The sequence below is a fragment of the Larus michahellis genome, chromosome 1 (genome assembly GCF_964199755.1).
Source record: "Larus michahellis chromosome 1, bLarMic1.1, whole genome shotgun sequence".
In the NCBI taxonomy this organism is placed as follows: Eukaryota; Metazoa; Chordata; class Aves; order Charadriiformes; family Laridae; genus Larus; species Larus michahellis.
In genome coordinates, this window is record NC_133896.1 from 53106623 (window position 1) to 53127800 (window position 21178).

General features: G+C 37.9%; 1 protein-coding gene across 1 annotated transcript in view; it reads right to left on the minus strand.

Annotated features, from left to right (window-relative positions):
* The window catches only part of NUP205 (nucleoporin 205), a 54343-nt gene extending 34418 nt beyond the window's left edge, over nt 1–19925 (minus strand). Inside the window, exons 1-12 of the mRNA XM_074575991.1 lie at nt 19723–19925; nt 13772–13914; nt 12570–12741; nt 11482–11626; nt 10392–10551; nt 8163–8391; nt 7833–7997; nt 6884–7059; nt 4053–4169; nt 2370–2507; nt 1086–1236; nt 139–344 (exon numbers count right to left, since the gene is read on the minus strand). Of these exons, the coding sequence (XP_074432092.1) occupies nt 139–344; nt 1086–1236; nt 2370–2507; nt 4053–4169; nt 6884–7059; nt 7833–7997; nt 8163–8391; nt 10392–10551; nt 11482–11626; nt 12570–12741; nt 13772–13914; nt 19723–19750 (1830 nt within the window). The 5' untranslated portion in view covers nt 19751–19925. The remainder of the gene's footprint in view (nt 1–138; nt 345–1085; nt 1237–2369; nt 2508–4052; nt 4170–6883; nt 7060–7832; nt 7998–8162; nt 8392–10391; nt 10552–11481; nt 11627–12569; nt 12742–13771; nt 13915–19722) is intronic.
* Between the last annotated feature and the right edge of the window lie 1253 nt (nt 19926–21178).

The window sequence follows — 21178 nt, forward strand, 5'->3', positions numbered from 1 at the left end:
TAACCAAATGACAACAACTGCTAGGTAAATTTCCTCTACGTACCATTTTGGTCAAGTGAACTTCACAGCTGAATGATGATGTTTTACAAGAAAAAAAAAAAGGCATTAACAAAGAAAATCAATTAAAAGGTTACTTACCCAATTTACTATAACAGTGGTAAGCTGTAAAAAGGCAATTAATCCATCCTGCTCTTTCTGTGTGATTCCTCGGAGAGGCAAGTGACGATACTGGACACTGTCTGCACTTGGCAAGTCCTTTCTTAAGTGCTCATGATAAAGCATCAAAGAGTGGAAGAAATGCTCCCAGGAGACAGGGCTGCCACCTGCTCCTTGGATGTTTTCCGCTAGGAAAATGACAAACAGGTGACAAGATTGTCTTTCTACTCTTTCACAGGGTGACAAGCAGGGTAGTTAAATTTAAAAGGAAATCTTTCTTATCTAGAGGAAAAAAATAAAGTTCAAAGTAAAGCTATTGTTTCTGAAATTAGTGGTTTTGGTTTGTGGTTTTTTTTGTTTTTTAATAGAAACAGAAAGGTGCTAATATGAAGAGCTAGTAAAAATAAGTTTTCCCTTTTATGAATTAGAATGTTTGCAGCATTATTTATATCTTCAAAGTAGGGTGGGTTTTTTCCCAATTTGATCAATGCAAAATACTGGACTGACCAGCACATCTTACTTTGAGAAAGTGTTCTCTTATTACACATATCAAAAAATTCCAAAAAACAAAGTGCTTCTGAAAAAAGTCAGCTCAGGAAAGATAACTATATTTACAAAATATACAACTTAAAGTTAAGACCACTCATTTCACAATAAGCAATATTGATATTCTGCATCTCTTATGGTGTTAAGACACAGCTTTTTTAAAAAATGCATTATTTCATTATGTGAATTACTTGCTAAGGTGCTCAGACATTTAATTACCTAATCAGTCTTTATTTTTTTTCCAGATTACACTTTCAAGTGAATTACATCTTCGTTCTAACAATGAAATGTTCAAAGCATGAAGCCACAATTAATCTCAAATGAGCCTTTGTACTTTTCTAAAGAAAAGAGCTGAGAAAGAGCTGAAGTGTCACTTTTCTTACCGTGACTACTGCCATTGAGTTTTAGCAAACTAAAGCAGTAATGAGCACACTGAGGCCCACTAGCCAGTCCCCGCAGCATTTTCAAGTATGGGATGTAAATTGTAGAAGGAAGCAGATCTCCCATTTGCCTAACAAACTTTGACAAGACAACCTAGAATACATAACGATCAGTGTTTAAAAAAAAACAAAACAAAACACACAAACAAGAAACAATAAATCCGAGTATTTTAGGAAAACAATAGGCAGCCAAAGTCAGAAAACAGATTCTAATGTAATTGGGGCGGGGGTGCTAGGGGGGTGGAAACACAACTCAAAAAAAAAAAAAATTCCTTTGTAGACTGGCCTATTCAGTTTCCCTGAAGGTGAAAATCACGTTTCAAAGAGAAAATAAAGAAAACAAAATAACTAATGTTATTGCAAAATATATTAACTCTGCCATTCTGTATTTCTAGTGATAAAATTTACTTCAGCTCATAAATGCTGCACAGCAGTATTATTAACACAGCTCACAGTGCAAGTTAAGTGATACAGGGAAAGAATTCACTATGCTTGTCATATCCCTACACAGTAACTCTCGCACACATGGTGGCTCCTCCCAGGGTCATATTACGGTGTTTGCAGATTGCACCAGTCCCTAATTTAAATCGCCTGTATTCCAGGATGCGTCTGATGTGTCTCATACTAGGTTTTGCCTAACACTACAGAGTCCTTCAAGACGCATTGAAGGTTAAGAGCATCCCAGGTATCCAAAGCGTTTTGGAGCATCTGCTTCATCTGTTTAGATTGCTTCTTCAATCTAATTTTAAGTTCCGTCCCTCACGGGCTATAACCTTTAGGCTTTAAATAATTACAATATTCTCATGGATTTTTATCCCCCAAAATACTATCAGCTACAGTTATTAAGTTTTTTTATAGTTAAGGAATTTAACTTCTCGGTTACACCAAAAAGGTATGTAGAGGTCAGACAGAAAACACAAGTGCACTGTTACCAGAATTCATTTAGCAACTGCAACAAAATCAGACCTGAACAAAATTTTCAAATAGCTTTGGTTAGGACTCTTCCTTACTAAGTTTATTGACAACCACGAATGACTGGCAGTAGCTCATTTTAGAGCAAGCAAAAATTAACCATGTCATGCAGAGTAGGACACGTGCAAATAAGGAATTCATAAAAGATAATGCCTTCTTAGAAGCTAGCTTAGAAGCTACCCAAAACTTTGTTGACTATTCATTTATTACTTCAATTTCAAGGTACTAGTAATTACTCAAGAAAATCTAGATAACCTGTCGCTGAGGGGGTCGCTGATGAGCTACTCCGAGGTAGGACCCCATGATGGTAGATGTCTGCAAAGGTTCTGATGGACACCAGTATTCAAGGGCAAGTTCCAGATTAAAGGGGTCTTTTCTATACAATTCAGCAATCTATCAGAGAAAGGAAGATGTTAGAAAAGTATCAACTATATAAAAAAAGATGATTACTTCAACAATAAGCACTGCTTTTATAGAAGGTAAACACATCTGAGAGGCAAAGCATCCCACAGCTGATATTCTGTTCCTTAAAACTCTCTGAAAATGACAGCTTCTCAATAGCAATATCAGAACAAACGACAGCCAGAGTAATTCAAAACGAACATATAAGTGAAACTTTCATAACTTTAAATGATACCTTGTATCTAATTATTATGCATCAAATCATTGCTAAGAAAACAGCGGCATTTCTCCTTAAATAACCATTTGCATACCTCTATATATTAGCCAGTATCAGGATTAGAAATCTTACCCGTTATCTGAATAGACATATTTTTCATTTCTAGTTCTTCTTTTAAGTTCACTATACACCTTAAAGCTACTTAAGAAAGCATTTTGCTACAAATTTTCCTGTTAAAGTTCTATAACCTAAAGAACTACCTTTGCAAAAGACAAGCAATCCCTATGTTTAGAATTGCACATTTGTACGTTTTCATGCTAAGTAGGGGGAAATATACAAGTTTTTAATTTATTCATGAGCAGAAAATATAAAATGCACCAGTTCAATATGCAAATCTGTTTTATGATGTGGGGTCTTTTTGAAAATGTGGGTAGGTAACCTTATTAACTAATATTTAAATAAACATAGATATTTAAGTTTTCTTTCAATTTTATTTTATTTCCATTTTCTTTCTTTTATTAAAAAATATGACAGAAACAGAAAGATCTTTCTTTTAAATGCATGCCTGTGGTCAAAATTCTACTGAAATTACAGAATTTGTATTTCCACAGCCTTAATGGGGTCACCTTGCCTAGCCTACTCTACCAGAAATACAAAACAGTCTTCCAAAATTCTCATTACAAATATATCAACATATGAAAATTATTTAAAACATTTCAATCCTTTATCAGCATAATTGTCAATAGTGGGGGGAATATCTTAATTTTAGTTTATCCACAGTAAATAGGGAGACATTTGAAGACTTAGAGAAACATAAAAAACTGTGTAAACCATTAAGGTCTAGATAAAAGAAAGGTGTTCTGTTCCAAAGAACTTCCGTGTATTTAGCCAGATCTCAACTCCACCTATAGCCTATAGTCCTAAAATTCTTATGTCTAAGTTATGTTGAAGTAAGATGGCTTAAGATAATAGATATGTTAAGATAATTTTACAATAATTTAAATTTATGTATTTAAATATTTTGTAAAATAACTTCAGCTCTTCTTCAGCTATTCTTCAAATATAACAAACAATGCAGTATTTGCCTACTAAACAAGAATTAAATGACACTACATTAACATCAGAAGCCAAGGCATTAAATTAATTCCTTTACATGAAAAGTTATAGAAAGTATCTGTATTTAAGAAAAAAAAAATTCCTCTAATCCAAAAAGGGAAAGATCCATACTGTATGTTATCATTCAGATATGGATTTTCTGATGAAGAAGGAAAGTCACAATCACTTTTTGCCACAGTAATTTAAAAGAAAGTGGGGCTTACTAAAAGCATTAAATGCTCCAGATCTCTCCGAAGGGAACCAGGTGGATCACTACCCGTTTGAAGAGTCATGTGGATCATACGGGCATCTTCATCAGCACGGTTTCTCAGCTGTTTCACCTACACAATTTATGAAGTGGAGAAAAAAAACCTGATCTATATTGAGCTAGGAATGTAACAGAACAGAAATAACAGAATTGTCTAAACAGTCTCTTAAAAACTAAGAAAGCCAATGACCTTGCACATACATGACAAGAATATTCAATTATTTTATTTTTTTTTTAATCCCTGTCCCCACAAAAGCTTACATTTCAAGATACGTTCAATCACTTTCTTACTGCCAAGGCCCTCAAGTTTACAGCCCTGAACTTATACCATGTGAGTTTTTCCCAACTGACTTCACCAGATGCTTTGGTTTGGCCCCAGAAATGGATCCTTTTCCTCGTTTTACTTCAAAAGCTAGATAGGTTGGCTTCAAAGAAAGTTAAACCATTGTCCACCAGGATTGAAAAGAAACAGAAAACACTGTAAAATAATGTCTTCTGTATATAGATTGGTGGATTGTACCTTTTTAGCCATTCAAGGCTACTTGTACTTACATCTACTTTATGTTTTGAAAAGTTTTGGACTGATGTAATTACTTTGGACTCAGTCTGTTGCAACTAAAAGCATTACCACATGTCAATAAATACAATAGGAAAAAAAAATGAGAGAAGGGAGGGGAAGAACAACTGCAGCAATTAAAAAAAAAAAAAAAGCCCTTTAATCAGTATCCTAAAATTCTTTCTGTTGAAAAAACTAATTACTAAACAAAAAGCAGGTGGCATTTAATTTTAATGTCAAAAGGCCTTTAACAAAACATCCCACCAGAGGCTTAGAGAAAGCAAATAGCCATGAGATGAAAAGTTAAGTTTTGTTAAATATTAAGCATACATTGAGGAACAAGAAAGAAATAAGCAACCAATTCAACACACCAAAAATTAAAACAAAGTGATAGTCACTAAAGACCAGATCATGGTCTATAATGTATCTTAATTTGCAAAATTGAATGAGCAGCCAAATAATTGTGTCTCATCAAGAAAAAATAGTTAAAAACTAGATATAACTGTGGAAAGGGTCAGAGCAAACTAGACAAATTAGTATACTAACAAAATTAATACATGGACAAAATCGAGTGTTGATAACTGAAATAATGAATTACCTGAAGTACTAAAGCTAATTTTTGAGTTCTGACTGTAATTGTAGTCCACCAAAAGATTTACCCAAATCATCACTGGCAAGCAGCATAAATGTTAAAACTATACAGAAGAGTGAAATAAAATGCTGACTTACAGTTTAAATACAACTGAACAAACGTTACATATATACAAAAAATAAGAGGTCCTGCAAAGCAGACATTCTCTACCTAAAATTTGAGATTCAGTAGAAATAGCTGAGTACATAAGCCAACCGCTAAGCAGTTAAGACAAAAATTCCCTTGTAGGGCTATATCCCAATTGCACACTAACAAAGTCTTTCCTGTAAAGCTAGTACTGGCCTCTATCAAACTCTTTCATAAGAACTGGTATCATTACAGGGAGACATTTCATCTTTTGTAAAGCAACACCATCCAATGAAGAACTGCTTCATAAAAAAGTTCCCAGTTCCAAACCTGTTTGCACTCAATTGTTTAAGGAACTTCCATAAAATATACCTCATATATTCTAAAGATTCCTAAGGGCTACTGTGTCTTCACCACAGAAAACACCATTGCATGCAGCCTTCAAAGGATGTCCACAGCCTGTTACAACGTGGTAAGTGTTGTACGCAGGCAGCCATTGCAAAAGAAATATAGCTGTAAAGTTATCAACACGAACTTGTTTGAACTGACATTATACTTATTCTTTGAATATTCTGCGGGTTAAAAAGACAGCTTGAGAAAAAAAAACATGCAACACCAACAGATTATAAATAAATTAGAATTAAACCTAAAAGCTGTCTACAACATGTTCATATATGCCCTCAAAGTTTCTTAAGGCTCAAATATTGTTTTTCCTACCAATATTGTTCTCATTCTGCAATGTTACAATGAACAAAATATATTTTTAAATCCTTCTTTTTGCACACTGAAAAAAGTAATTATTTGGCAACTCCAACTACAGCTCAACACAATGAAGGTCACAAAACAAACCCTCCATAAATTAAATAAAAGCTTTTTCATAGGATTTTAATTTTCCGTGTCTAGATGCAAGGTCTTGCACAAATGTAACTGTTGTAATTGCTTCAAATTTTCTTTATTTTTTTTAAACCCTCTTGCAGCATTTCTGCTGTTCTAGTGAAAACAGCTGCTCATTTTCCCCAAAATTAATACTACTGAAAGAAAAAGCAGAATGCCTCCCCTTAAACATGGAAAAGATCATTAGTAAAAGAATAAATTAAAAATGAGGGACAAAACCAGTAAGTTAGTTTAGGTTACACTGCTGTCTGTATCAAAAGAAAAAAACAACAACAAAATCAATACCCACATATGTTGCCATCAATTCCAGCATTCATTTAAATTTTAATCATGTAAAAAAAAAAAAAAAACCAAAGCCCAAACTACTACCACCACAAAAGCTTGCTTTGCAAATCTCACCACATTGAAGTGTTTCAAAAAAAAAAAAAAAAATCACATTCTATTTCAGTGCGGAGAACAAACCCCAAAACATATGGGTTCCATAAAGCCAACAAGCTTTCTGAACCGCAGCACCCCAAGCTGAGGGTCATATCTGAATCTCCACGCTACCTGTCCTAATGTTAGAAATACAGAAGATACGCCCACATTTTTCAAGAACTGTTTCACACAAACAACTTACTTTCATTGGCATAAGTGCCAGGAAGTCTGTGACAAGGTTATGAATTTTGCGAATGTAAAATTCCTCCTGGTAGAAATTTTCAGACCCCACAACAGATTCAGTCAGGAACAGGAAGACATTATCAGCAACCGCTAGCTCCGCCATTGCTTCATCTGCCTCAGTGAATTCTGCAAGAGCTGGGCAACAAAACAAAAAAAAAAAAAAAAAAATCACAAGAGGGGAAAAAAATAAGTTACAGTTATTTGTTACTATATGAAACATATTTCAGAATACCTGGCTGACATGTAAATCAACATGCTTCCATCAACTATGTCCTTCCCCCTGTACAGGAAAATACAAGCTAACATCGGGAGATGATCTCAGCTTTGATAAGCATTGATCCATTTACCCAATCAAACCTAAGGCTGTGAACCAAGAATCACAAACCAACCTTAATTAAACATTAATTATAACGTTTACGCTTTCTTTATAGATACCCTGCAGTAGACTCAATTCTGACCTAGCAGGGAGCCTGAAAAGCTTGTGAAGAACACAGAGAAAAAAAATCTATTAGAAATAGATTTGTCCTCTCAAGATACTGGGGTTTAACATTTACAGATGTAGGGAGTCATAAGCATGAAAGTATTCTTAATTTCAGCATTCAAATGATACTAAAACTGCTAAAATGCAATCTTTCACATTTTTCAATACATTAAAATCTCTTACTTCAATGAGACACTATGCAATATTACAGTCTAATAACTAATTATTTCTATATCTGTGTACATTTCAGAGCAATTCAATTCTCAAAACCAAACTCACATACTGAGAAAGCTTTAAAGGAGTGTCAACGGTAATCTTATCATAAAGGTAAATATTAACACTTCAAAAAGGTAACAGATACTTTGACTTATACTACTTACAAGCTCTGAATACTAATGTACAGCAACTGCACTTTAAGGTAATTTACCTGTCACATCAGAAAATTGGGATATTCCTCGTAGTGCCAGGGCCCAGGCTAATCTAACAGTTGCTTGCAGGCCTGGTAATTTCCAAGGCTGAGACTCCTGAAGACGAGTGTGTATTGTTGCTATATACTGCCTTTCTGCTAGCAGAGGGAGACGGTGCATCAAATCTTGAAGAACAACAAAAGCGAACACAACACCGACAACCAGTAAATGAATGTGAAGACAAACATGCAAAATCCTACCAATTTGTTACTGATCCGTAACCAAACTGGTTAAATAACAATTTATCCATCTGCACAACGGAACCTCTCCAGGAAACCTGCCAGCGTTACCTTCACGATCCTCTGTGCCTTGTTCCAGAAAACTGACATCAAAGCAGTAAAGGAGAGCCATGAGAAGAGACAAGTTCACACTGTCCAACGAGCCATCAGCTTCCACTGTTACTTTCTCCAGGTAACTTATGAGGATTAACGTGTCATCCTTACTGAGCGGTGACTGGCAGGTCCAGACAAACAGACTTTCAGCCAAGGACTGTCGGCATTCTTTAATGAGATCAGAAACCTTTAAAAGAAGAGCCAAAAAAAAAAAAAAAAAAAAAAAACCAAAACAGTGAATATAAATATTCTGGCAACATGTTCAATTTGTCCTTTTCAGTGAGTAAGTGTGACTAGGTTAGTTTAAAAATTACTCTAAAGAGAGCAGCTGTAGAAAATGTTGGGGTTTTTTAATTGCTAAACAACAAGAGGTACATTTCTGCGTGTTAAATGCATTTGTATTCCCATGTATTTCACGTGTCGTGTGAGTAGGTATCCTGGAATATGACTACATGCAAATCAGCATCTCTGTCAAGGTCAAGGAGACATGAACCTACACAGAACTTTTGTAGCTGTAAACATATCACACAGAAGTCAAATTTCCTGTCTCTAATACGCAACTGTACTGGCAGTTATATCCAGATAAGGTCATAGGTCTTCCCCTTGCCCCAAAAGAGATGCCCTCAACTAACCATACAAGTATCTAACTTTTAAGACATTGAGCAATATGAAGGACATTTAAAATCGGAACTTTAATCCCTTAGAGAAAATACTTATATCAAATTTAGAATATAAACATAAATGAAATCTATCACCCCCTATTACGTATGGAACAAATATCATGCCCAACATCATGCTGGCTTATAAAGGCTACCAAGCATTTACATACTAAAAATATTTTTTTTCTTTTTGTTTGGCAAAATATTGCATGCTATGATACAATTAAGTACAGTGGCTCTTGAAAACAAAGTTTGTCTTTTTTCTAACAGTTACACCAAAAATTACCTGTTTTCAAACAAGGACAAGCATTGTTTTATTTGTTAACTTCATTCCTCCCCCCAAGCTGAGTTTTAACCGCTTAAAGTTTTATGAAAACAGTGAAGTTAAAAAACCCAAAAACCTGAAAAAATAAAAAGCCACTAATGGCCTTTCATAATGGTCTTTGTAAAACTGGGTTTTTTTTAGCTGAATTACAAGCTTCTAGTAGCGTTCTTGCCCTATATCCATTGAACCTAGTTCAATAAAAAATAAACAGCTATAAGCATTCTATCTCCAGTAAAGTCACGTGCATGGTGATAAAGAGAAAAAAATTTTTCAACACTTAACACAGCAAGAGATTTGCACACAGACTCCAGCAGAATAATAGTTCTAATGAATATAGAGGGAAATATGGTAGTTAACCTAAAAAGAAAAAAAACACCCCACAACTTTGAAAATTAAGCATTAAATTAATTTTAAGGTAAAGTTAAGGTAAATTAAGGTAATTTTAGGTAAATCAGAAGGATATTCTTTGCATGATTTCTAGATTAATAGCCAAAGTGTAAAACTAGTTCTTTATTTAGTGGAAAACAAATTGACAGATTATAACACAGAATAATTTTTAGACAGATGACCCATTACAAAGAAGTTCAGAAATTAAAACAATAACGTTTAAAATCTTTCTACTAAAAACATACTCTCTAGTTAGTCACAGTCTCAATTAAATTCAAGGATTACAAAAATTAAAACTCATTTTCAAGCAATTTTCACTTCACTATTAGAAATGCCTCTGTTCATATTAACACAATTGGATTATTAACAGGAGCATTATTTGCCTGAGTAGACTTGGTTTCAAGCTGTTTTAATAATTTGTGAATTTTATTTCGCTATTTTTATTCCAATGGTGCTGATAATGGTAATGGTGAGAGTAGATTGTTTAATATACAGTCTTTAGAAAAAAATTGAAAAAAAAAAGTAATTTGCACATAGCACAAATATCAGGCTTACTTTCTTACTGTCCTTGATTACACTTCTTCACTAAAATTAAGGTATGCCCTAACATCAGGAAGTAATCCGAATCCCACACTGGTACAGCACAACCTGTGGAGTAGTTACTGTGATCCCTCAGACAATAACAGAGCTTGCAAAGGCAGAGAAGAGAAAGTAAAAAAAAAAAAATAAAAACTCACTCCATATCTCTGGGCAGTCTAACTGTATTCTAATCTGTGCAGCAATTCAGAAGACTATTCCCATTCAGTGAGTATTTACCTCTTTGCGATGTTTCTCACTGCCCAATCCTCGCTCTCTCTGGAGTTTATCAAACTCATTGTTCAAATCAATGTGAGACACAAGAGTGAGGATCTTCTGAGTCAAACCCTGCTCCATTAGGTCATCTGTAAAGCGCGTTGTCATGGATATTAACTCTTGACTATAATGAAAAGAATATAAATTTAACAATTAATCATACTATTTCCAGTCACAGAGGAAGCCTAAAATAATGAATCCCGTCACATGTGTTTGCCGCCAGAAAATGTACAACTACATTATATACATAAAGCAACTAAACGTGTATCACTAATCAGTAAACAGTGCCCTCTTAAAACATTGTACTGAATGGATACAAAGTCTTTAGGTAACTAGTTTCAAGAACATGGAATATGAGAATACAACATGGATCAGCTAGTTAAGATTTCTATCAAAAGGAAAAAGTAATATACAGAAGATGCACATAACTCACAAGCTCACAGCCTCTTTCTTACCAGTAAATGCAATTGTTCAATTACATACACCTTACTGGAGTGGCAGAGCTAGTTCTAAAATAATAATTTATTTTATGTTTCAGAATTTATATTTACACTAGAACAGACCTTTTAGTATTTCTCTAGTCAAGCAATCACTGTGCATTAGAAATAAATAGTGCATAATATTTTCTTTTTAAAATAAAAAATTGTTAGCATATTACGTTCGCCAGAAGACAGCACATCTATTTTAAGCAAAGGCAGGAGCTCAATTCTCTGTTTTGCAGGACACAGGAACTCAGAACACAGCAAAGGAAGAAACTTGGTTTCTGAAATACTGAGTAATCATCACTTGTTAGAGCAACACTAACAGGGAGGGTGTCTGAAGCAAAACACAGCCAAAAGGTGAAAGAACTGAAAGTAAAATGGATATCCCTATAATCCAATAAAAACATGCGTAAGAAAAAAGAATACTATGCTTAAAAAACAAACGTGAAGGCAGCTGCATCAGGTTATGAGAAATAAACTTATTTGAGAATATTCATATTCCCTGGAGTCCTATCAGTTCTAAAAGCGCCCAAAGTAAAGAACTTTGATCAGGTCATCACCCTAATACAGACCTGAGTTCCAATGTCCACGTCTTGCCTTGGCGTGACTGGATGAGGGTTCGTAGTGAATTGGCAATGCATCTTTTTCCATCCCAGTACAACAGAACAGCCACTAGACCTCTCGTAAGACCAGGAAAATGAGGTTGCTGATGTTCTCCTATCAAATGAAAATGCACAGAATAGTCACAGAAAGTTGAGCATATACATTTTGATAACAGCTTTATATTTCTAACTGAAATATAAATGTAGCATTCAAAAGAACCACTGTTATTCACTATCACTTTGATTTGTTTCAGGCACAGAAATTTTGGGTGCTAGTATTAAAATTTATATTAAAATATTAAAATATCCACAAATTTAAAAGAAATAGAAGTTCAAGTCCACAAGTATCCTAATAGAAATTATATTTGCAACTGATATCTACCCACCTTAATAATCAATACAAGCTAATTACCAGCAAAATATCTTTCCTTTCTTCAAAATGAAATTGCGTGTCTGAATTTACATGGAAAATTCAAGTTCAAAATAGGAATTGAGGCTGACTTCAAGATGGCTTTCCAAAGGTGACTAGTTAGCAAGCTACCACTTCAATGAATTTAAAAGTTAATAATGAACAGTAGTGACTAATAACTAGCAATTATACTTTAGTAACACTGAAATATATTTTCTACATGCAAAGCACATGTCACTTTCCAGAATACTTCTCTTACTAATCAGTTATTAGATTACAATCTAAATAGTAATGTATCAATGTATAACTACTACGTAATTTGAAGAACCAATGTCTATTACGATGCTTTATGCAAGACTCTCAAACAATTATTTTTAAACTATTCTTAAATTCAGTGATAGAGAAAGTAAATCATTAAAAAACCTCAAATTATTCCCCCTTTTGCAATAGCTGCATAAAATATGAACATTAAGGTTCAGAACACTGTTACCGTATTACATTACAGTGACAGTAGATTTCTTTTTAAGAACATTCTATGTTAGAAAGCTAAGGCCTCGACTGAATCATGCATTCATGTTAAGCATATACTTAAATAAGAAGGCCCTATTTAAGTTTATTTCTCCAGCTCTTAAATATTTTCCCTTCTCACCAGCTAGAAGGAGCTCAACAGCTGCCAACTCTCCAATATCAAAGAGGTCACTGAGGATAAAGGCTTCTCTGATGAGTTGCTCTGGCAAAAGCCTAGTTCCCTGCTGACCCTGGATAGCAACCCCTTCTGTACTTGCTTTCTGGATTTTCTCATGCTGCTGTACATTCTTTGGCTGCAAGAGAAACAAGCATCGGGAGTTATCCAAAATGGCAAGATCAAATACTGAATAAAGCTTTACACATTAATCTTTCCTCACAAATACAGTTCTGACAGGTTAAGTTGTCATCATAAAGACAAAGGCAGTGTTTTTAAAATACAGAGATATGAAAGGCATCCTAAAAATGCTTCACACTTGCACGGCAATGGTCTCTTTGTGGGAATGTACCAAAAATAATCTTAGAAAATTGGTGATGACATTTAGTTTACCCGGAATAATGGAGACTGAAAGTAAGTTTTGATACAATTCTCCACAGGAATTGGTATCACCTCAATGAAGGAAATCTGGACTATTGATCAGAACTGTTGAGTTACTCCAAAGCACTATCTTCTGCATTATTCTTTTTCTATTAAACTCAGACGCTAAAATATACTGACAAAACTCTATAGCTGACTGTTAAATTTTCTGATCTATCAGTTTAAAAAGCCATATACTGTTTCAGAAGCAACACCACTGAAAGAAGACATATTTCTAGTTGCTACCTTGTGATCCACCAGCCAAGAAGCAGTGAGTTTCTCCACATCATCTCATATTCCTAACAAGACATTATATATTTTGTAAATTCATGTGTTCACTTGTTCTGTGTGTTCGTTAGCCTGACTGAAGCATGAACATGGACCAAAACCAGACAAAATAGTTTTGTGCTTTATTTCAGACACACAAGAGTAGTGAAAAAAGCTAAGACTCGACTGATGGAACATCAGTACTTTTAATATTCTTTTCAAAATAGCATTCAAGTAATGCGGGGAAAAAAATATGTTGTAGATAAAGTCTTCCTGTACAAGACTCAAAAGAATAGATATTATTCAAGCTATTTGTATTCTTACAGAAGAACAAGATTGCTATAACACATTTGTGTTATGTACTGTAAAAACGTATACTGAAAAGAATCCTCAGGGCCTAAATGGTACGTAATCCAACAATACAAGACAGAGTAAATCATCAACCCTCCAATTCATTCCACAAGAGAGCATCAGTCCAGTACCGGATTTCTGAAGAGAGAAATGAAGTCAGATTTGTGCTTCTTTAAAACCTGGTCAAGGCGATGAATAGCTTCAGGTTGCCTTTTCCAAATGGCATTCATTACAGTCTGCCATATGTCCTTATATGGACCCCACAAGCTGGCAGCTAAATGAAGAAATAAAACAAAAAAACCAATGTATTTGAAATACAGAAAGAAACAAAGGAAGCAAAGTATTAATATGCTATTTTCAATAAGGATACTTTTTTAACTTACTGTTAATCTCGACTTGACAGTAGAGACTGTTATGCCCATCAAGCAAAGCATATTTTCCCCTCTTAAGGCACCAAAAAAAACCCAACCCAGCAATGGTGTGATATAAAGCCTAATTGCATTTAAGGATCTAGAGAAGCAGAAAAGATCATGTATGCAGATAAATTCTGGGGCTGAAAGTCATGTTATGAAGATATTTGATACAATCTCTGGGTGTAATCTTGCATCCTTATACGCCTAAGAAATTCTACCCAATTTGGTAAGATTAAAGGATAACTAAGAACTAGAGAGCAGACCTTGAATCTGGCGGTAAACTCAGTGTCATGGTTTAACCCCAGCCAGTAACTAAGCACCACACAGCCACTCACTCACTCCTGCTCAGTGCGATGGGGGAGAGAATCAGAAAAGTAAAAGTAAGAAAACTCATGGGTTGAGATAAAGACAATTTAATTGGCAATGCAAAAGCTATGCATGCAAGCAAAGCAAAAGAAGGAATTCATTCACTGCTTCCCATGGGCAGGCAGGTGTTCAGACATTTCCAGGAAAGCAGGGCTCCATCACACGTAACAGTTACTTGGGAAGACAAACACTAGCACTCCAAACATCCCCCGCTTCTTTCTTCTTCCTCCAGGCTTATATACTGAGCATGACGTCATATGGTATGGAATATCCCTTTGGTCAGTTTGGATCAGCTGTCCTGGCTGTGTCCCCTCCCAGCATCTTGCGTGCCCCCCGCCATGAGAAGCTGAAAAGTCCTTGACTACTTAGCAACAACTAAAATATTAGTATGTTCAACATTATTCTCATCCTAAATCCAAAACATATCACTATGCCAGCTGCTAGTAAGAAAACGAACTCTATCCCAGCCAAAACCAGAACACTCAGCAAGGCAGGCTTCCCGCTTTCCATTTTTGACAGAAAAATCCAAAACAAAGAAATACCTAATATATGAGGGACTGAAAATGAACAGCAGTGCTATCATGATCTGGTGCATCATTGCATCAGACTCTGCAGAATAAAATATACGAGAAACCAAAACCATATGATTAAGGGCAGTATTACGTAAGAAACAAAAATCATAAGCCTAAAGACTTTTTCATTTTCTCATGTTTATTTTTAAAAAAACAATCAAACAAGTACTACTGATCCCTGAGACACATTTGCTGCTAACATTGTCCACAACAGCTTCATAAAGGGATGAATTTCCTTTCCTAGAAATAGACAGATCAATATAATTAGAAGAGACCAGATTAGTTCTGGAAGCTAGCAAACAAATACATTATTATTCAAGATAAACCTGACCCTACTCTAGAAATGCAATCTCTCCTCCTCCTCAACACTGGGGAAAAAGGTTTCCTCTGCATACTTCAAATCTGAATTCAGTACTACAGCTGAAATGATCTCTTCCTCAGTAGAAGTTGTACCACTACGGACCCAAAGTCTGTAGCCTGAAGATTGCACTAGAAGTTTCCTTATTTGCTTCGGGTCTCATGAAAACAGTATGCCAAACTAGTCTTCAAACTTCTGACAGAACCGTTGTCTAAATTGAAAACCTCACAGATGGAAAATTATTCTTACCACTTAGTATTAACATCCTGTTAAAAAAAAAAAAAACCAAAAAAAAAACAACCGCCACACAACTCAAAACGTTAAGACCCACATTAAACAGACATATCAAAACATTTTCCTTGTTAGATATCATTTGTATTTGTGAAAGTTTCAGATTCTACACACCACAAGTCACTGCTAAACATACCAGATAAATTTATTACCAATTGTATTCAGTTTGCCTGCAAGCTACCACATAACACCCACTGCCTGATTGTAGGTAGTGTTATGTGTTTCTGAGCATCTACTGAGATGGTCCCTGACCCAAAGATAAGCTAGCGGTGGTTTTTGCATGCTACAATTTTGGTAGTGAAAAAGCTACTTTAAGAGGTTGCTGCCCTCCTTCATTCAGAGCCACTTGTTCCCAACCGTACACACACCTGCTTAATTAATTAAGACCCCGCACTGGAAGTCATGTTAGTCAAGTGATCCAAATTTAAAAAAGCAGCGACATTTTCCAGAGTTCTTCCAATCCTGTTTTTAAAAATCAGATTATTTCATTAACACAGGTTACAAAGTGGCCCTGCTAAGCATTGAAACAACTGAAAGAGCAATACCCGAAGTGCAGAGGGAAAGAACAAGAGGGTAGTGAAAGGCAGAAACCTCTGAAAGTCACTTTGTTTCTGAAGAAACAATAAAATGGAACTATGCCTTGCAGGTTAGCCTATCTACAAAAATACTAACATTTCACTCAAAACTGGCTTAAACTTCTCCCTCTCCCTCTTCTTTTTAATGTACAAGTTAATATTACGGTATAAAATCAAGTGCAGAGGCAACATTTTATCTTTGTGTATGTTGTTCTAGCCAGCTCTATCCCTCAAGGTAACAGTGAATAGGTGCAAAGTCAAATATATCTGCAGCTCGTCTTGACCAGGCTGCTTACATTAAGGCAGCAAGCAAAAGGTAGCTACTCTGATGTGAAGATGCCCCTCTCTTTCATACAATCAAGACACCACCTCAAAGTAATGCAAAATACTACATGGACGCCCTGAATAATAAGGCAGAATAAGCCAAGTCGAAGTGCAGCGAGTCAGCACAGAGACAAGAGCAGGTCTCAGAGACCGAGACCCTTGGTATCAGTCAGTTTTACCAGTATCTAAGCTGTCTTGGAAGCAGCAATAAACTACCCAAAATTTTGTCACTTTTATTCTGTTGCAAAGGAAGAAACCACATAAAACAAGAATAAAACCAAAACAAGCCCTCTCACCCCAAACTCAGCACTAACAAAAACTACTCTGTCGCACGCTGTCCTTTACAATGCAATTAGCAGTGCCAGAAGAGCTGTATCTGAGAGGACAGACTGTAAAAAGGACAAATCTTCCGTCCTTTTTAAACATCAGTGTTTTAATCACCTCATGTTACCCCTGCCTAAACAGACGCATTAAAAATAGATACTATTGGACAAGTAATCTCACACTCCAGGCTGTTAACTGTCTCTCTCACATAACTTCAGAGTTCAGAGAATTACTTCCACTCTAAACAGTCTTTTCACTCTTATGAAAAGCAGCAACCCACGATGCCTGCCAAAACCTGTTCAACTATTTCCCTGGCCCATTTCTTTGCTCTTGTCCCTACAACACAATAGCTTTGCACCAGCCCAAATACACGTACTGTAAGGCACTAAAACAAATAAAAGGATCTAACTTCTCAAACTGTAAATTAATCCAAAAAAAGTTTGTTTTCAGCAGGATCACATCTACAACCCAGTTTGCTCTGTGATGGCACACGCTATGCTAGCACAAAGATGGAATATTGCAGAGAAAGGAATACACAACTGGGATGGAAAAAAGGTTGGACTGTAGCAATCGTGCTTTTTCACCACTTACGCTATTCCTATTGTTGTTACAGTTTTAGAAAGGCTGACCATCCCATCAGGAACAGCAAGGAAGGAAAGGCTGAGTTGCTTCTTTTGTCAACAACAACAGTTGATACTTAAACTTGAACTTTTTGACAAGCTATAGACTTAACCACGCTATGTCTGTTCCACAAACAATATACAGAATCACAGAATGGTTCAGGTTGGAAGGGACCTTAAAGATCATCTAGTTCCCTGCCATGGGCAGGGACACCTCCCACTAGACCAGGCTGCTCAAAGCCCCATCCAGCCTGGCCTTGAACACTTCCAGGGACGGGGCATCCACAACTTCCCTGGGCAACCTGTGCCAGTGCCTCATCACCCTCACAGTGGCGGTACACCACCTTACACCACCCTTATAGTGGTGGGTATACACTGTAACTTAAGGCAAAATCTTCATTAGTTCTAGTGCCACATCTGCTTTAATTTTTAGCCCATCTTTTAGGTGCAAAACTCTTTTTTTCTTTTTAATTATAAAGCTACAAAATTTCTTGCCATGCAATTCATACAGTAAAGTGTAGCCTCATTTGAACTACTCCAGTTTCCACTCTAACAAAGTCATGTTTCAAATGAAGGGCCTTTGCTTTACTACTGCTTTTCTGTGAGGGAACAGGGATGGAACTGATTCCATTAGATCAAAGTATCTTCTCCGTAAAATTTGCTCCTTGCTTGACACAGGAATGGAGCTCTTAACTTTATTAACTAGTCACTATGACACACACCATCTTAGTTACAGACTTTTTGGCCATGCCCATATTTCAGTCACAACTGCTTTTCACAGGGTCTCCGTTCTCCCTGTGTCAACAACCGCAAATGCAATGTCTTGCACCCGAGACAGAATAACTCCAAGCAACAGTGCAGGCTGGGGACCAAGCGGCTAAAAAGCAGCGTTACAGAAAAACACCCAAGTGTCCTGGTAGATGGGAAGCTGTACACTAGTCAGCAGCACATCCTCGCAGCAAAGGCAAGCTGTACTAACAGAGTTGCAGCCAGCAGGTATAGGGAAGTGATTATTTAGACATCTCTGAGAGTCCTTCACTCCAGTACTGTGTCCAGTTTTGGGGTGCCCAGAGTAAGACACTGAAATAGGGAGCTGAAGAATGGGATGAATGAGGAGAGGCTGAAGGAACCAACCTTGTTCAGTCTTAAGAGAAAAAGGTAAAGAGAGATGAGGGCTTTGTTGTTTTCAACTCTTGTATGACACTGTTCACAGAAAACAGAGACAGAGGTACCCCGGGAGAAGATCAGCAGCAACTGACACAAGCTGCAATACCAAAACTTCCAATTAGCCAGCAGGGAAAAAAAAAAAAAAAAAACAAAAACAAAACCACCAACGCGTGAGGGTGGTCACACATTGTAACAGAAGCCCAGAGCGGCCTCTGGGAAGATCTTCATCCTTATAAGTATTCAAAACTAGTTTAGATAAGGCCCTGAGCCACTCGATTGAGCTGATGTTGCTTTAAGAGGAAGGAAGAGAAGGAGGCTTGAACCAGACGACCTCCTAAATTATTCTCCCATTATCTGGTCATTTTGTTTTGTATTAGATTTATTCCCCAATTATACTGGGTAAGTGCTGCCTTAGTAACCCAAAACAGCTCCTTGTGACAGGCCCTGAAAGGACCAGGAATGATCCTGATGCTCCTAATCCCTAGCAACGCTCAGCGCAAGAGAAACCAGCTCAACATTTACAGACTACTCCTGCAGAACAGAGCAAAATTCAGGACACGTTTCTTTTTCGCCTTTTATTGGCGCACAGCATTAAGAGATGAGAGCAATACACAAGCGATGCTTCGTCACACACGCACTGAGCTAACACAGTCCTCTCGAACCAAGGCGGCCTTTGCTGTCTCACGTCGCCAGCTTCATGCGCTCCTTGCCCGCATGGGCCGGGCACGGCGGCAGCTCTGACCCCGCACCTCCATCACCTCTGCGCGGCCTGAGCGCCCCGGACGCCACCGCACGGCAGGAGGCCCGCACGGAGGCCGCTCTCCCCACCGCCTGCCAGCACCACCGCGGCCCCCACAACCCGCCACCCGCCCGGGCCGCGCCGCCTCCTCACTCTCGGCCTTCCCAGTGCCGCGAAGGCCGCCGACCCCGGCTCCGCGGACTTTGAGGAGGGGCGCGGGGCCAGCGTGGCCCGACCGGCTGGCGGGCGGGCTGCGGGCAAGACGTCGAGCGGCACCACCGCGGAGAAGGAGGAGGAGGAGCAGCCACAGCCCCACGCTCAGATTCCTCTTACCCGAATTTACCGCCAACGGCGCCGCCATCTTGGAGAGAGGGAGGCGCAATGGCGGCGCCACCGCCCGAGGAAGGCCCCGCCAGCCGCCCGGGCTGCCTGCCGCGACGCCTCCCGAGGAAGAGGGCAGCGTCCCACCGAAGAACGAGAAGGGAGTCCTACAGCTCCCTCCCACTTTCCGGGGTTGATACAGCCCAGCGGGCGAAAGTTACCAAATGGCGTTTTCCGCGGCGGCGGCTCCCTCAGGGGGCAGGGGCCTGGGCAGGCCGGAGCGGGGCCCTGCGCCGCGGGCTGACGGGAGGTGTAGGCGCGGAGCCCCGGCTGGGGCCGGGGCGGCGTGTTCGGCTTTTGGCTGGTGTAAGTTGGAGGTTAATAATTCATGGTGCCGGTCGGCTTTGCGTTGGCGTTCAAAAGTTTCCGAGGTGGCTGCGGGAAAGGGAGAGCAGCGGGGTCCCGCCTTGCCCGGTTCGCTCCTCCGCTCTCAATGAATAACGCACCGCTTCGGCGCCGTGCCCTTCCTCCTGCCCCGTTCCTTTTCCACACCCTCCTGAAGGGAGTCTGCCCTTCCCAGCCCTCCCCCATCGGCCGGACACATTCAACAAGGCAAAACGCCTGAAGTGAGACGCTGCACCGGGAAGTAAATTTATGAGAACATTTTCAAATATTATTTTTTTCAATGAAAAAAAAAACAAAAAAAAAACCCACAAAAGTGCTGGTTTGGGGTTTGGGTTTTTTTTGGTTGTTTGTTTGTTTTTAATTCAAAACTAGAACGGTCTCAGTTTCTGTGGTTTCAGGTTGAAGCCTTCAAAAAAATAAGTCATTTGTAAATGTTTCAGTGATGGATGATCCCTATTTAAAATGCAGATAATTAAAACAGTGCCATTCCCTTAAACCCAGTAAACTGATTTTTTAGTTCAACTTTGTTAGCATTTATAACTCCTGTTTCTTGGGCTTCAATTGGTTAACTAGGGTTTACAATCTTGTGTAGAGAAAAAAAAAAAGTTGCCCTGATAGGTTATCCTATGAAGAAAGCTCCATTTAAACTCAAAAGTATGTGCAAAAAAAAAAAAAGTACCAGGAATAAAGAAAAGAAAGCAAAAAGGGCATTTGTACGTGTTTGTATCTGGAGCTAAGGAACAGTATTGGTATGTCAGAAGTATCCCATATCTGAAGTCAATTTACCCCCCTCTGTCCCAGTAGTAATCAAGTCTCCTCCAGAAATTCCCTCTTCTATTACCTGTAAGATAAAAGATTCCACCAAAAGTATGTATTCATTTTTAGTGCCAATAGTTTCCTCTCTTGAACTTTATTAAAACAATATTTCAGAGTTGCAAAACCATGTCCAATGAACTAGACCCATGGGAAATTGGCAAAATAACTATCTTTGCTTCTCTAGGTCTTCCCTATAATGGGATGGCAGAGGGGGCAATACAGAGAGAGCAGTGGTCCTGGGGTGAGA